The sequence below is a fragment of the Anguilla rostrata genome, chromosome 6, assembly GCF_018555375.3.
Source record: "Anguilla rostrata isolate EN2019 chromosome 6, ASM1855537v3, whole genome shotgun sequence".
Lineage (NCBI taxonomy): Eukaryota > Metazoa > Chordata > Actinopteri > Anguilliformes > Anguillidae > Anguilla > Anguilla rostrata.
Genome location: NC_057938.1, coordinates 11,768,643 through 11,782,601, shown reverse-complemented (window position 1 = coordinate 11,782,601; position 13,959 = coordinate 11,768,643). Strand labels below are relative to the sequence as shown.

General features: G+C 46.8%; 1 protein-coding gene across 8 annotated transcripts in view; it reads left to right on the top strand.

The window, feature by feature from the left end:
• The window catches only part of rasal2 (RAS protein activator like 2), a 68,637-nt gene that overhangs the window by 22,441 nt on the left and 32,237 nt on the right, over positions 1-13,959 (top strand). For 5 of the 8 annotated variants that reach the window (XM_064338377.1, XM_064338376.1, XM_064338374.1 and 2 more), the window contains exons 2-3: positions 8,731-8,858; positions 9,249-9,381. In XM_064338377.1, the coding sequence (XP_064194447.1) occupies positions 8,731-8,858; positions 9,249-9,381 (261 nt within the window). Of the gene's footprint in view, positions 1-8,730; positions 8,859-9,248; positions 9,382-10,699; positions 11,403-13,959 lie in introns of those variants that run through there. The other 3 variants (XM_064338375.1, XM_064338371.1, XM_064338379.1) reach the window with 2 other exon arrangements.

The following is a 13,959-nucleotide window of genomic DNA, read 5'->3' as shown; positions in this document are numbered from 1 at the left end:
ACAGTGCATTATGGATCATGTTGTCATTGAGTGAGGAATTGCATGAGAACAGCGCATTATGGATCATGTTATCCATAGACTGAAGATTGCATGAGAGCAGTGCATTATGGATCATGTTGTCCATAGAGAGAGGAATCACATGAGACCCAATGCAGTGTGGGAACACGTTGTGCGTGGAGCGAGCACAATGTAAACAGTCAAGTGTTCCGTGAATGTGTACCCTAAAGGATAATAATGAGCTCATTGTTTGTCTGGCGGAGCTGAAACCAGTCTTACGCGCTTCGCTTGACTGTGTCGCAACCCAGGAACGCCCTGAGACCGCGTCCCTGCTCACGCCACTGAGAGATGACACTGCCCCTCCGGCTCCGCCCCGTGGTGACACTCGAGCGAGATTACATCAGTCTCTCACCTGGGGCTCAGGTTACCCCTTTTGTTTCTACGGAAACCGATGATGTGCTACAGAAGCTGTGTGAAATATTTCAACTTTGCCCGTGTGCAGAAAGTGCTTAAGCTTCAGCTGGGGTTTTCTGCTGTCTGGTACCAGCCTGTGAATGTGACCCGTCACATTTTTGAAACTTGGAAATGCTAACTCAGCCCGCAACTATGATCTCTTAGGAAATTTTGAACCTTAACTCAGCCCATGAATAGGCCTATGGGACCCGTTAAATCTTTAAAAACTTTGGGGCATTAACTCAGCCTTGACGCATTATGACGCATTAAATCTTTACAGAGTGAAGTGGCCGTAAAGGCGAATGTGTCAGTGGGCAGGAAGGCTAGTACACAGAATGATAAATACATCAGACTTGTTATAATCTCATATTTTCCAGTCGTCTGCTATAGCCTGCGGAGTTTCATACCTGACTGATATATTGTTCTGCGTAGGACATTTAGGATTGATGAAGCTGATCCCTGTGTGCTCTCTACAGGTCTGGTGGTTTTACCACCGCGTGCAGGAAGATAGATGTGCTTTGGTTTATCACTCTTATTCAAGTGTGCCGGAAGGTCATTCACTTTGAGATATCTCTCTGATGCTACGTGCCCTCCGCAGTGCGGAGTGTACGGTGAAACGCGGTTGACTGGGCTAATGGAAAGTGTGTTCCCAGAGAGGGAACGGTCTCAAGAGGAGGAAACTGGAGAAGGGAAACAGACCCAGATCACACAATGGGAGGAGGGGCCAAGTCTTTGTTTTTAATGGCTGGTTCTGAAGGCCTCGTTGAGCAGGGAGGTTCCAAACTGCAGAACCCCAGGCAGAATGCTAACGCGAGCAACAGAGCCATTCAAAACACTGAACATTTGGCAGCACGCTAATTCTAACAACAAAGCTGTTCCCAGCCGCAGTACATCAGACCGCATGCAAATACTTACACTGAAAGGTATAACATCAGGCACCTTGTTGTACCTAACAGCAGAGCCATTCCAGGGTACAGAACCTCAAGCGAAATTCTAATGCTAACGGTTTAGCCATTCCAAACTACCGGAGCTCGGGTGGCGTGCTAGTGCTAACGGCAGATTCAGTTTAAACTGCAGTACATCAGGCGGCGTGCTAATGCTAACAGCTGAGTCATCCCTCAAGATAGAATGTGAGGCAGTGTGATGATGCTAACAGTTGAGCCCATTCCAGGCTACGGGACCTCAGTCAACATGCTAACAGCAGGGCTGTTTGGGGGAGCAGCTGTCACCCTGGCCTCAGCGTAATCACATTCATCCGCACGCTCGCTCACCGCATGCAATTTGATAAAGACGGGGCTGCAATTACAATTACCGCCCAAATTGCACGTTGCGGTAATTTGGCGGCGTCTCGCTCCTCCTCCCCTCTGCTCTCTGCGTGCACTCGTTAACAATGCCGTTAATTATCTTTGGCTCTGGGGAGCCTTAATTGTAAGTGTAATTCGGAGGAAACGCTCTTATTCAACAGTGTGTCGGTACAGGACCCGTTTCCACGGTTATTGATTCTGTAGAGTGTCATTTTTTAAAATCCATTGTTCACTGTAGTAATTGGTGTGTGTACCTGCTCCACCTGCGCAGTTTCTCTTAATGGACGGTACGGTATCTGGCTCGTTTGTGCAGGTTGTCATATTAGACTCTGTCAGCCCCACCTCTGCAGATTCTCATTGCTTCTTAGCCCGTATCTTCCCCCATCTGTGGTTTTCATGAGGCTGCATCTGCCCTGCCTGCACAGGTTCTTGCAGTTGAGTCAGTGTTTAGCGTCTCTGTTTTTTTATCATTGTGGATGGGATCAGATTAGCAGCACCGTAGCCTGTTTTTTTTTAGCTCGGGCTAAAGACTGTCGACAGTGCGGTATCAGTCACCCCCCCTCCTCCCCCCACCCCCTACCTCTCGGCCGGTAAACGGGATGATGTCAGGGTATTGTCATGCCTGGGGCTGATTGTGTTTGCAGGTTGCCATGGGGACCCCAGCCCTGTTTGTGTGCGTGCGCCTGCCGCCACACAAAGCAGCTCCTGTGCCCCGCGGGGCGGGTCTGTGGGTGTGGCCAAAGCCGCCTTTTAATCCCCCTTCACAAACAGGCTAACATAACACCTTTCATTCAGGGCCATTTCGGGGTTTTTTTTTCATGCGTAATCAAGCTGTCATTTACCGAATGCTGATGCTGTTTGATTACAGGATGTGATGTGCAGGCACATGGAACTGAAGTGGTACAGTAGAGCTGTCTGCCTGGGAGGATGAGTCCCTTTGTGCGATAACATCCCCTTTTCTACTTCCTCTCACACCAGCGCTTCCCCATTCCCGACACCAGACTCCCTTCATTTTACCCCGGGAACTGCCGTGTTTGTGTAAGCGCGTGGTTTCAGTAGCGAGAGCTCGAGTCGAGAGGCTGTGTTGGTATGAAGAGCAGGTTTGAGTAGTGAGGGTGCTTCAGTAGGGAAGCTGCGTCAGTACGAGGTGCTGGTTTCAGCTGTGAAAATTTCAGCAGAAACGCTGTTGTTTGTAGAAGGAGCTGGTTTGAGTAGTGTGAGAACTTCAGTACAGAAGCCACGTTACTAAAAGGAGCTGGTTTCAGTTGTGAGAGTTTCAGTAGTGAAGCTGTGTTAGTGAAAGGAGCTGGTTTGTGTAGTCAGAGAGCTTCAGTAGAGAAGCTGTGTTAGTGAAAGGAGCTGGTTTGTGTAGTCAGAGAGCTTCAGTAGTGAAGCTGTGTTAGTGAAAGGAGCTGGTTTCTGTAGTCAGAGAGCTTCAGTAGAGAAGCTGTGTTAGTGAACGGAGCTGGTTTGTGTAGTCAGAGAGCTTCAGTAGAGAAGCTGTGTTAGTGAAAGGAGCTGGTTTGTGTAGTCAGAGAGCTTCAGTAGAGAAGCTGTGTTAGTGAAAGGAGCTGGTTTGTGTAGTCAGAGAGCTTCAGTAGAGAAGCTGTGTTAGTGAAAGGAGCTGGTTTGTGTAGTCAGAGAGCTTCAGTAGTGAAGCTGTGTTAGTGAAAGGAGCTGGTTTGTGTAGTCAGAGAGCTTCAGTAGTGAAGCTGTGTTAGTGAAAGGAGCTGGTTTGTGTAGTCAGAGAGCTTCAGTAGAGAAGCTGTGTTAGTGAAAGGAGCTGGTTTGTGTAGTCAGAGAGCTTCAGTAGAGAAGCTGTGTTAGTGAAAGGAGCTGGTTTGTGTAGTCAGAGAGCTTCAGTAGTGAAGCTGTGTTAGTGAAGGAGCTGGTTTGTGTAGTCAGAGAGCTTCAGTAGTGAAGCTGTGTTAGTGAAAGGAGCTGGTTTGTGTAGTCAGAGAGCTTCAGTAAGAAGCTGTGTTAGTGAAAGGAGCTGGTTTGTGTAGTCAGAGAGCTTCAGTAGAGAAGCTGTGTTAGTGAAAGGAGCTGGTTTGTGTAGTCAGAGAGCTTCAGTAGTGAAGCTGTGTTAGTGAAAGGAGCTGGTTTGTGTAGTCAGAGAGCTTCAGTAGAGAAGCTGTGTTAGTGAAAGGAGCTGGTTTGTGTAGTCAGAGAGCTTCAGTAGTGAAGCTGTGTTAGTGAAAGGAGCTGGTTTGTGTAGTCAGAGAGCTTCAGTAGAGAAGCTGTGTTAGTGAAAGGAGCTGGTTTGTGTAGTCAGAGAGCTTCAGTAGAGAAGCTGTGTTAGTGAAAGGAGCTGGTTTGTGTAGTCAGAGAGCTTCAGTAGAGAAGCTGTGTTAGTGAAAGGAGCTGGTTTGTGTAGTCAGAGAGCTTCAGTAGTGAAGCTGTGTTAGTGAAAGGAGCTGGTTTGTGTAGTCAGAGAGCTTCAGTAGAGAAGCTGTGTTAGTGAAAGGAGCTGGTTTGTGTAGTCAGAGAGCTTCAGTAGTGAAGCTGTGTTAGTGAAAGGAGCTGGTTTGTGTAGTCAGAGAGCTTCAGTAGAGAAGCTGTGTTAGTGAAAGGAGCTGGTTTGTGTAGTCAGAGAGCTTCAGTAGAGAAGCTGTGTTAGTGAAAGGAGCTGGTTTGTGTAGTCAGAGAGCTTCAGTAGAGAAGCTGTGTTAGTGAAAGGAGCTGGTTTGAGTAGTGTGAGAACTTCAGTACAGAAGCCACGTTACTAAAAGGAGCTGGTTTCAGTTGTGAGAGTTTCAGTAGAGAAGATGTGTTAGTGAAAGGAGCTGGACTGAGTAGGGAGCGTTTCAGCAGAGAAGCTGTTTTTCTTGCGGAGGAGACCTGAGCAGTGAGAGGGGCTGCTGTTCCACACGCTGTGTGCGCACAGAGAGCGTCTTGTGGACTGAACGCACTCTGCGGTTTCGGGGCTTGTCCTGCAGCAGGTCCTGAAACCCCATGCCAGACAGGTGGTGGGACCTCGCCCCATTCCGTCCCCCTCTGCTATGCCATGCGGATCACATGTACACACACAAGCAGAAACACATGGAGACACACTGGCGCACACGGATGCACACACACACACACACACACGCACATGCACACACAAAGACACACACACTCACATTTGCTCTCACACTCACACTCATGCACACACACTGCACACACGCGTACACTCAGACACCATGCCAAATATGCAAAAGCAGTAATGAGATTCTCTCTACTCCCTGTGTTTTACCAGGAAAAAGGCTGGAACATATATTATCCCACAGAAACAGTTATTGCTAGCAGACATTGAGAAGCAACAGCCTAGTCAGGCACGGCTGCCTTTGGACCGGTGGTATGTAGCGCAGGAAGCAGTGATAGTGAATCTCACGATTAACTATCTCTGAACACCCTCATAACAACAAGCAAATCATGCCTACAACTCATTTAGATTAGCTTACAGGAAGCCAGTGTGTAGTCTTTTGAAGTAGTGCTTTGCACTTTCTGACACTACCGGGCTGAACTTGCATGCATGAATTTGCTAGGGGGTTAAATTCCATGGGCTCTGTTTACCAAGCTCGTGTCACATGACCTGTGGGTGCCAGACAGTTTCTCACACAGAGGCCCGGTCTTTTACTGCCTGTTTTTACAGTCCCACAGTGCCTGTTACAAGGCACCGCTCACAGCAACGTACTGCCCTATGTACAAACACATCCTGCACCACCCACATCAACGTACTGCCCTATATACAGACACATCCTGCACCACCCACATCAACGTGCTGCCCTATATACAGACACATCCTGTACCACCCACAGCAACATACTGCCCTATATACAGACACATCCTGTACCACCCACAGCAACATACTGCCCTATATACAGACACATCCTGTACCACCCACAGCAACATACTGCCCTATATACACACATCCTGTACCACCCACAGCAACATACTGCCCCATATACAGACACATCCTGTACCACCCACATCAATGTGCTGCCCCATATACAGACACATCCTGCACCATCCATATCAATGTACTGCCCCATATACAGACACATCCTGTACCACCCACAACAACATACTGCCCCATATACAGACACATCCTGGACCACCCACAGCAACATGCTGCTCCATCTAGAGACACAACCTACACCACCCACAGCAACATACTGCCACACTCTGTAACCGCACTCCTCACAGTCAGGCTGTAACACCTGCTTCAGTTTTTTAAATTTTTTATCAGAGGGCAGTTGTAGTGCTCTCTGTATCAGTGACACAGGCATTCCACCTACCAAAGCCACACAGGTAACCCACCAGTGGCAGCGCATCAGTGTTTGAGCTCATAGTGAATTGGGCTCTAAATTGAGTAATAATAAGAGTGGTTTCGTTAAAGAGCCTTGGTGTGCGTGCAAACGTTTTCCCCCCTGAGTGTCTTTGTGCTATTGTGGCGATTTGAGTTCGTCATGTGAAATGGTGCTTGTGGCAGGGCGTATCACCAGTGTGTGGGGAATTTCTGGGTGCCTATTGTTGGATTGAGCGCATATTGTTGTATTACCTGTTGTTGCCGCGGGCAACCTTGCGGAGGTAATGTCGACGGCCTCAGTGCGTGCATCATGGGAGCGGAGCCCTGGCCCACTCTGAAGGACGCTGCGGAGCAGAGCGCGGCGTCTCTGAGCGCGCTCAGTGTGGCATTGCTGCCATCCTCAGCTGCTTTGGGGGAGTATTGGCCATAACTGGCATTCTCAGCTGTTTTGAGGGAATATTGGCCACAGCCAAGATGCTCAGCTGTTTTGCTGAATGTTCTGCACTGTTGGGTCCTGACAGGGGATGGAGTGGGGGGAGGGGGGTGTTTTCAGGGAGCTGTTGTGATGTAATCTTTGTAATAACACGCTGTAGGGACCAGTGCTCCTCTTATAGTAATGCAGGGAGCTGCTCCTCCTACAATAGAACAAGGAGCTGCTCCTCCTACAATAAAGCAGGGAGCTCTTGTATTGTGCTGAGGGGAAGTCAGCCTTCAGAACAAGGCCGCTTATCAGGCCTGAGTGTTCAGGGCAAACTGCTTTTCTTTCCTTGTTTGTGTGCATGGAAATAAAGGCTGAGCGCTCTACAGCTGTCTCTCTCTCTCTCTCTCTCTCACTCTCTGTGTACCGCGCACTAGGCTTTGCATGTCAGTGGGTGTGGCATGCTTTCTGGCATGCGGTGCGGATTGGAATAGCCTGTTCTGTTTTCCTTAGTCTGAATGCCAGCTGCTGTGTTGACCTGTTTCCAAACATCCAGGGAGCTGAGCCTACCTACAGATACCTACTGAGCTAAACTGAGTCTACCTACAGATACCTACTGAGCTAAGCTGAGTCTACCTACAGATACTACTGAGCTAAGCTGAGTCTACCTACTGAGCTAAGCTGAGTCTACCTACGATCCACTGAGCTAAGCTGAGTCTACCTACTGAGCTAAGCTGAGTCTACCTACAGATACCTACTGAGCTAAGCTGAGTCTACCTACTGAGCTAAGCTGAGTCTACCTACAGATACCTACTGAGCTAAGCTGAGTCTACCTACAGATACCTACTGAGCTAAGCTGAGTCTACCTACAGATACCTACTGAGCTAAGCTGAGTCTGCCTACAGATACCTACTGAGCTAAGCTGAGTCTACCTACAGGTACCTACTGAGCTAAGCTAAGCTAAGTACACCTACAGATAATCACACAACAGATACCAGAATCAACAGGGTCTGTCTACGGATGCTGAGGCCCCTATGGAGTCACCCTGCTGTCCCTAAACTGCAGTCTCTGTACTGCTGTCTGTCCTGCTGTCTGTCCTGCTGTCCCTGCCCTTCTGTGTCTCTCCTGCTGTCTCTGTGCTGCTGTGTCTCTCCTGCTGTCTCTGCCCTGTTGCTGTATCTGGTCCACCCTCCAGCAGGAACTTATTAATCTCTCCCACATGCTGCGGTGGCGGCTGGCGTTGTGCAAGCGGGTAAATTCCCATTCGAGATGCTCCGAGTCTTATGTAAGGTGGCGGCTGGGTTGGGCCGGGTACTGGCTCAAATAAGCGTGCAGTCAGGGGTCTCGTCGTGCGCCATTACATCATGCTGTAATGTGACCGAATGTGATTGGGGGGCAGACGGCGTCTGTGTAATCAGGGAGGGCCTGTGTGAGCGCACCGGTCGCTTTTGGCCTGGGGCTCAGTCATCCACAGACAAGTCCTTTCACTTCCTTGTACGGTGTAGTGTTTTTTAAAGAAATAATTTTATACAGGCTACTTAAGCCTATCAAAAAAAGTTCTTGGAAGTTTTGTATGTATGTAAATGGGAGGAACTTTCCAGCAAAATGCGTCACTCAGTCACCCTCGTTTCCGTCAGCCATTATGTACTTAGTTACTCACTTAGAGGAGCAGTTCCTATTCCTGTTTGTTATTTTAAGATGGTCCCATGTCGTATTTTGGCGGAGGCTGAATTCCAAGTACTAAGCCAACTGTATTACTGCGGGATAGACTGACACTGCCCTCTAGTGGCACACAATCTTCAGTGCTCATTGAGATAACATGCTTTCGTACCAGCTGTGATAGTTCTTATATATAATAGCATTTCCCACAGAGAGCTGTACCTTTCAGTCACGTTAGCTGCACAGTACATATGTGTCTTCCTAGATCTATTCTGAGACAAGCTGCTGATGTTCATGAACGCACAGGGATAAAAGGGGCGTTATCCCACCCAGAGAGACATTGGATAGATCAGGAGGAGTGAGCTTTCAGATTTATCATCTTTTTGCAGAAACTACGTGGGTAACTGTGTGTTGTGATGAATTAAGTTAGCGTCTGTGGTGCTGGGCTTTGGTACACGGTTCATACCCCTGGGCTCTCCTGTGGTAAACTTCTGGTGCTAGCGATGCTGTGCTGTGCTGTGGTAAACTGCATTAAGTGCTTGTGCTGTTGTGCTTCGTAAACCGTGGTAAATCCCCTGCTGATTGCATCGCTGTTTCTGTCCCTGCAGACGTGAAGGGGCCTTCCACCCATCGGCTCTCCTGCGGGCAGTCCCCGTACGTAGACCACAGCATGTGGGACAGGAAGTACTGCATTCTGACCGACAGCCAGCTCATCCTGCTCAACAAAGAAGAAGAGGTGAGTAATGTGTGGGGGATTGGGGCGGGGGGGGGGGGGGGGCTGTTTGTGCAGCTGAGAGCAGTGCGGCTGGTTTAGATCAGTGTACAGCTGGTAGCAGTGTAAGGCTGGTTTAGATCAGTGTACAGCTGGGAGCAGTGTAAGGCTGGTTTAGATCGGTGTACAGCTGGGAGCAGTGTAAGGCTGGTTTAGATCAGTGTACAGCTGGGAGCAGTGTGGCGGGTTTGTGTGTTATGGTGGAGCAGTATCCACGTTTTCTCACCATTTCTGAGTTGCGGTCCGGTTTCCTTTTGGACATGGCAAAGGGAAGTGTTTTGCGCAGTTCATCATAGAGATGTGGGCTACACAATGTGTGCCTTCTGACCCCTGACCTCTCCCCTCTCACCCTAGTCACAGGTGCCAGTGGAGGTCACTCATGAGAGCCCCACGGAGTCTTCCAAGGGCAGGAGTCTCCGCCGGACCGTCAGCGTGCCGTCCGAGGGCCAGTTCCCCGACTTCCAGACAGATGGCGCCACCAAGCTGGGTAAGCCAAGCCCCCATGCCGTTCTTATCTTAATCCACTGTGTCATAGTGCACTCTGATTTAAGAGAGCAAGGTGCATGGCGGCTGTTGTGACAGAGGCTTTGGGACAGGGCTTTATCTGGCCATGCTGAAATGCGTGGGAGAGGGGGCGTGGTCAGAAAGGAGGTGTGGCTAAAGAGGGGGTGCAGGTAGAGAGCAGCTGCGGTCAACAGGAATGTGGTCAGCGAGGAGGTGCGGTCGGGAATGTTGCGTCTCGGGCCAGGGGATTTTGCCACAGCAAAAGGGGGCGTGGCCTGTCCTGGCAGGGCTGTGAGCAGGACACATTCGGAGGCTGAATGCGGTGTCTGTGCGCCTTTCAGAGGGGGGCAGAGGGAGAGGGCGTAAGGGCAGGGGGAGAGGGCGTTTGGGGGCGGGGTTTCAGCTGGTCTATTGTCTGGAGACACACAGAGATGGACAGGACCCGTGACTGGGGGGAGTGACCTTCTTAATCTGGTCAGCATTCAGCGTCCTCTTTCACATGCTAATGTGTGTGCTTTCATTCCAATACGGCCGTTACTCTCCTGCTAACTGACTTGTGATGGACACTTAGAAGTGTAGAACTGAACTGTCTCGGATGCATAAATGCAAGACTGCCTATGGACAAGCCAAATAAAAGATAAACTATTAGAAATAAAACAAAAGAGCAAATTAGAAATGGCAATGTAGGTCAGTGGAGGCCATATGTTCAGCATGTTCTGTGGTATTGTTTGGAAAAAGCAATGATGCTGGTGATAGTCCACAATGGAAGAAAGAGTAAGAGTTAAAAAATTGAAAAAGACAAAAACAGTATTGGTAATAACAACAGACTTTCCGTCCCTCGGGTTTGGATGCATTATAATTGCCGTTCTTGCTGTGGGAACACAACAGGTTAACGCCAACTGTGTCCCTAATTGTACAGTATCGTAGTGAATGAACCGAGATTAATTGTGTACATTGTGTGCTGCCGGAAACCGGATTAAACAGTTAGCGTGATACCATGAGAGAACCGGCATGAAATTAAGCTCTCCTCTCGGCTTTGGCACGCTTCATAATGTTCCTCTTATTTCTTAATCATTATTTTTATGAGATTTTCCAATAAATATTTTTCGTCGTCTTTTCATCAACTATTGTTAGATCTTTAGCGTTGTGCAAATGTTATTACACGACGTCCACCAAGTGACTTTGCAGAGTGGGCGGTCCTGTTTACATGCTTCCATTAACATCCAATGATTGTCGGAACATGCTCCCTTAGTTGTTGCGTAAGAGCAAAGACGTTCGGCCGGACAGGCGCGTATTTGAGGATGGTGTCGGTGTATGTACCTTTAAAAAACATTTTAAGTTTTAAAATGGATATAATTAATTCGTTTACAAACAGTGAAACACGAATTATCACCGCTGTCCAACAGTTACGCCTTTCCCCACCAAATTCAACTCACGTTGATGATTAAAAGCTGTAACCTACTTAAATCACTGAGAGAAAAATCTGTTCACGTGCGTGTTATCGGAACTGTGTTGAGGTTCGAAATGAACTGATAGTCTCAACCTTTTGACGATACTGTCCGAATTCCTGACCTACGCACGTCGCACGAAGTGTGTCTAAACCTTCCATTTCTGCGCAACTTTTAAAACGGAACTACAAAAAACAGCATTTGGCCAAAGTAACGGTGGGAGGGCGACCTCCTGTTGATTAGTGCTCGGCTTATTTTGAATATCTTTGGGCCTGTTACAGGGGTGCGTGGGTGTGTGTGTGCGCGCCCGCGCGTGGGGATGTACTCTCAGATAGAAGAACTGCTATTGTTGTGTTCTTTTCAATGGAGCAATAGAGAGAAAAGCGGAGTGGGTTTGACTGGCTCGGGCTCCGGCTTTTCTGCATTCCTAAGAGTCCAGACTGAAGAGAGCGAGATCAGCGCGAGGACCATGTAAAGGACGCACTGCGAGTGAATTTGGGCGTTTGTATTTGTGGAAGTAATGTGGATATAGGACGTAAAATCATGGAATTTATAGGTAAGGTTTATTTTTTAAGTATCTAAAGTATTACAGCGTATTTCGTTGAAAACCATCTCTGCATTTTTTACATGTCTGGTTCTTGTTTGGTCTCCCGCCTTGCTACAGATAAAACATTGGTTCACACTATTAGACTACACTACCGCTCGTGGTTAGAGCGACCACTAAATTTGTACCAAGGGGAATTGACATATTTATATTTTAGCAACTTCTCCTTAAAGCGCAACCTGCAATTGAACTGGTTTACTGTTTACTGAGTGACGCTTAGTTCTGGCATTTACGGTCTTATAACGCTTTTGTTGACATATTGGACTGACATCACCAGGAATTAAAACTCGCACCGGGCATTCGGTTGTTTGTACCTTAAAGATCGACATGCTGCTTTTGGGGACATGGTGCGTTTATTTTTTTCCAGTTTTAAAGACTCATTCCTCATCTGGGAAAGCAAAAAAGAGTGTAAAACAGATGGGTAGAGCTGCCGTTGTACTGTTGTCCCATATTTGTGAATATCTCTCAACGTTTCTTGTAGGCAATCTGTTGAAAATGACTCTGAACAATGTAACCGACGCGCGGCTTGTAATTCTGTTGGCCCGTACCAGCTGTCATGTTATAAACTGTCACTTTAATCGCAAAAATAATTAGAAGGAAACGTCAAGAATGGTGTTTTTTTATTTATTTATTTTTTTATATGGAAACGGTTCTATATGAAAGTATAGTTTATGTGATGAATATTGTAAGAATATATGTTTTGCTGGATTATTTATTCACCTTATAGACTCTAACCGGGCCCGTGAACTCCGTTCACACCATTTCAACTCTTTTCAAGTGTTAATATTTACCTAGCTTTATTATAGTTATATATTTTTTGCGATAAAGCTTAGTGGCTAAAGCCATGACTGTTAAACTTAAAAATAGCCTATGTCATGCTTGTATATTTATATCTAATGTCCTATCAGTTGCTTCTTTGTGGTTTGTTGCAAATTCTTCTGTGAATTAGTAGTGGAATTAATTTTATTGTATTAAAAAAACCACGAAGCTTGTTCCTTTAAGCTTGTTTATATGCATTTGTGTTTTATGTCAGAAATTTATGTGAAGGCTAAGCCTGAACTTACAACATTTGTAGCTCAGTTTGTTGCCAAAGCAGGTGTGTGTCCTTGTGTAGTATGATGAGTTGATAACAAAAGTAGGTGATGCCACACCAGCAGGGCATGTTTAGTAGGATAAACGCCAAACAGGTTCTGTCACGTGACAGTCAATTCCAGAAATAGCTTTGATTCCTGGTTCATCAGCAGGTAAAAGAAAGAGTCTAAATTCCTTTATGTCTGCACACAGAAGCGAGTTTATTCAAGTTTATTAGGCGCCTAGTGTGGTGAGGAATGGACTATATTGGTTGGGGGGTACAGTGACGTGCTTACAGTGTTCATTGACAGATATAGCGGATGTGAAGAGGTTTCACTTCTCTTTCACAGTTTGTACAAGAGGGCTCATTGAGCAATCGCATCAATTCTCATGGGTTGCAATGAATTTCCTTCGATATAGGCTAAATGGTTTGCTGAGGCGATTTGGGCCCATTAAAAGATGGGTTACAGTGTGCCCATGGCTCTTTTTCTTGTTTTTTTGGTGTTTGCTCAACTGGAAGCATCATTGCTCACAGAATTAATCATTCAAACCCCTGGTTTCCATCAACATTCCATACTGGCTTCAGCATTGGCCTACAACTCCTAATTCATATTTATGAAGTGGCATTGAGTAGTTTCATTAGATTATTTTTCGTTAGTTTCACTTAGAAAGTAACAACCTCATTGTACTTCATAACCAGAAAATTGGTAGAATTAGCTAGATTTAACATTCAGAGGTTTCGGTTCAGAAATGCTGCTATTGTGACTGAATAAGCAGGAATTGTTTTGGTAAATTTACAGACCAAGGTCATTCAAATCTTCCTGAGTCATATTTTGAGACAAGGAAAAGTATAGGCCTACTCAATTACTCATTCTGCCTTCTCTTCTTGGCATGTCTCAGGTAGGCTATTTCATTTGTATTTATGGAAGGGCTTCTCTTAAAGACAGACTAACGAGGGCCATTTTCAGTACTGACTTGAAGAGAATATAATAGAATAGAATATAATGATGTTTTTATGCCGTGTAAATGCTGCAGCCGGGGGTTGGTCTCCAGTCTGATAAGATAGTATAACAAAGGAATGGCAGTTATTCAAGGATGTGGTCTCTAGCCATGCAGAGTGAAGGACATGCTGTCTTGTTACCAATCTGTGATCTGGGTTCAAAACCTGCATGTTTCACCATGAGCTTATGTAGGGCTTAGTCATTGTGTAGATATTGAAACAAAGTGCTAGTAAGCCATTAAAAGATCCTGATTCTGAAACCACTGGAGTGGGCATTTTTCCTTTCAATTGGCTTCCAGTCTCAGAGGAGATTTATTTTTCCACCTTAACTGACCCTCCTATGGTAATGGAGGTATGTGATATGAAGTATGGAAGGGTGTCGATTAATTATTAATGTACTGCAGGATGCTACTAGCACAGCCGAACCGGACCCAGACT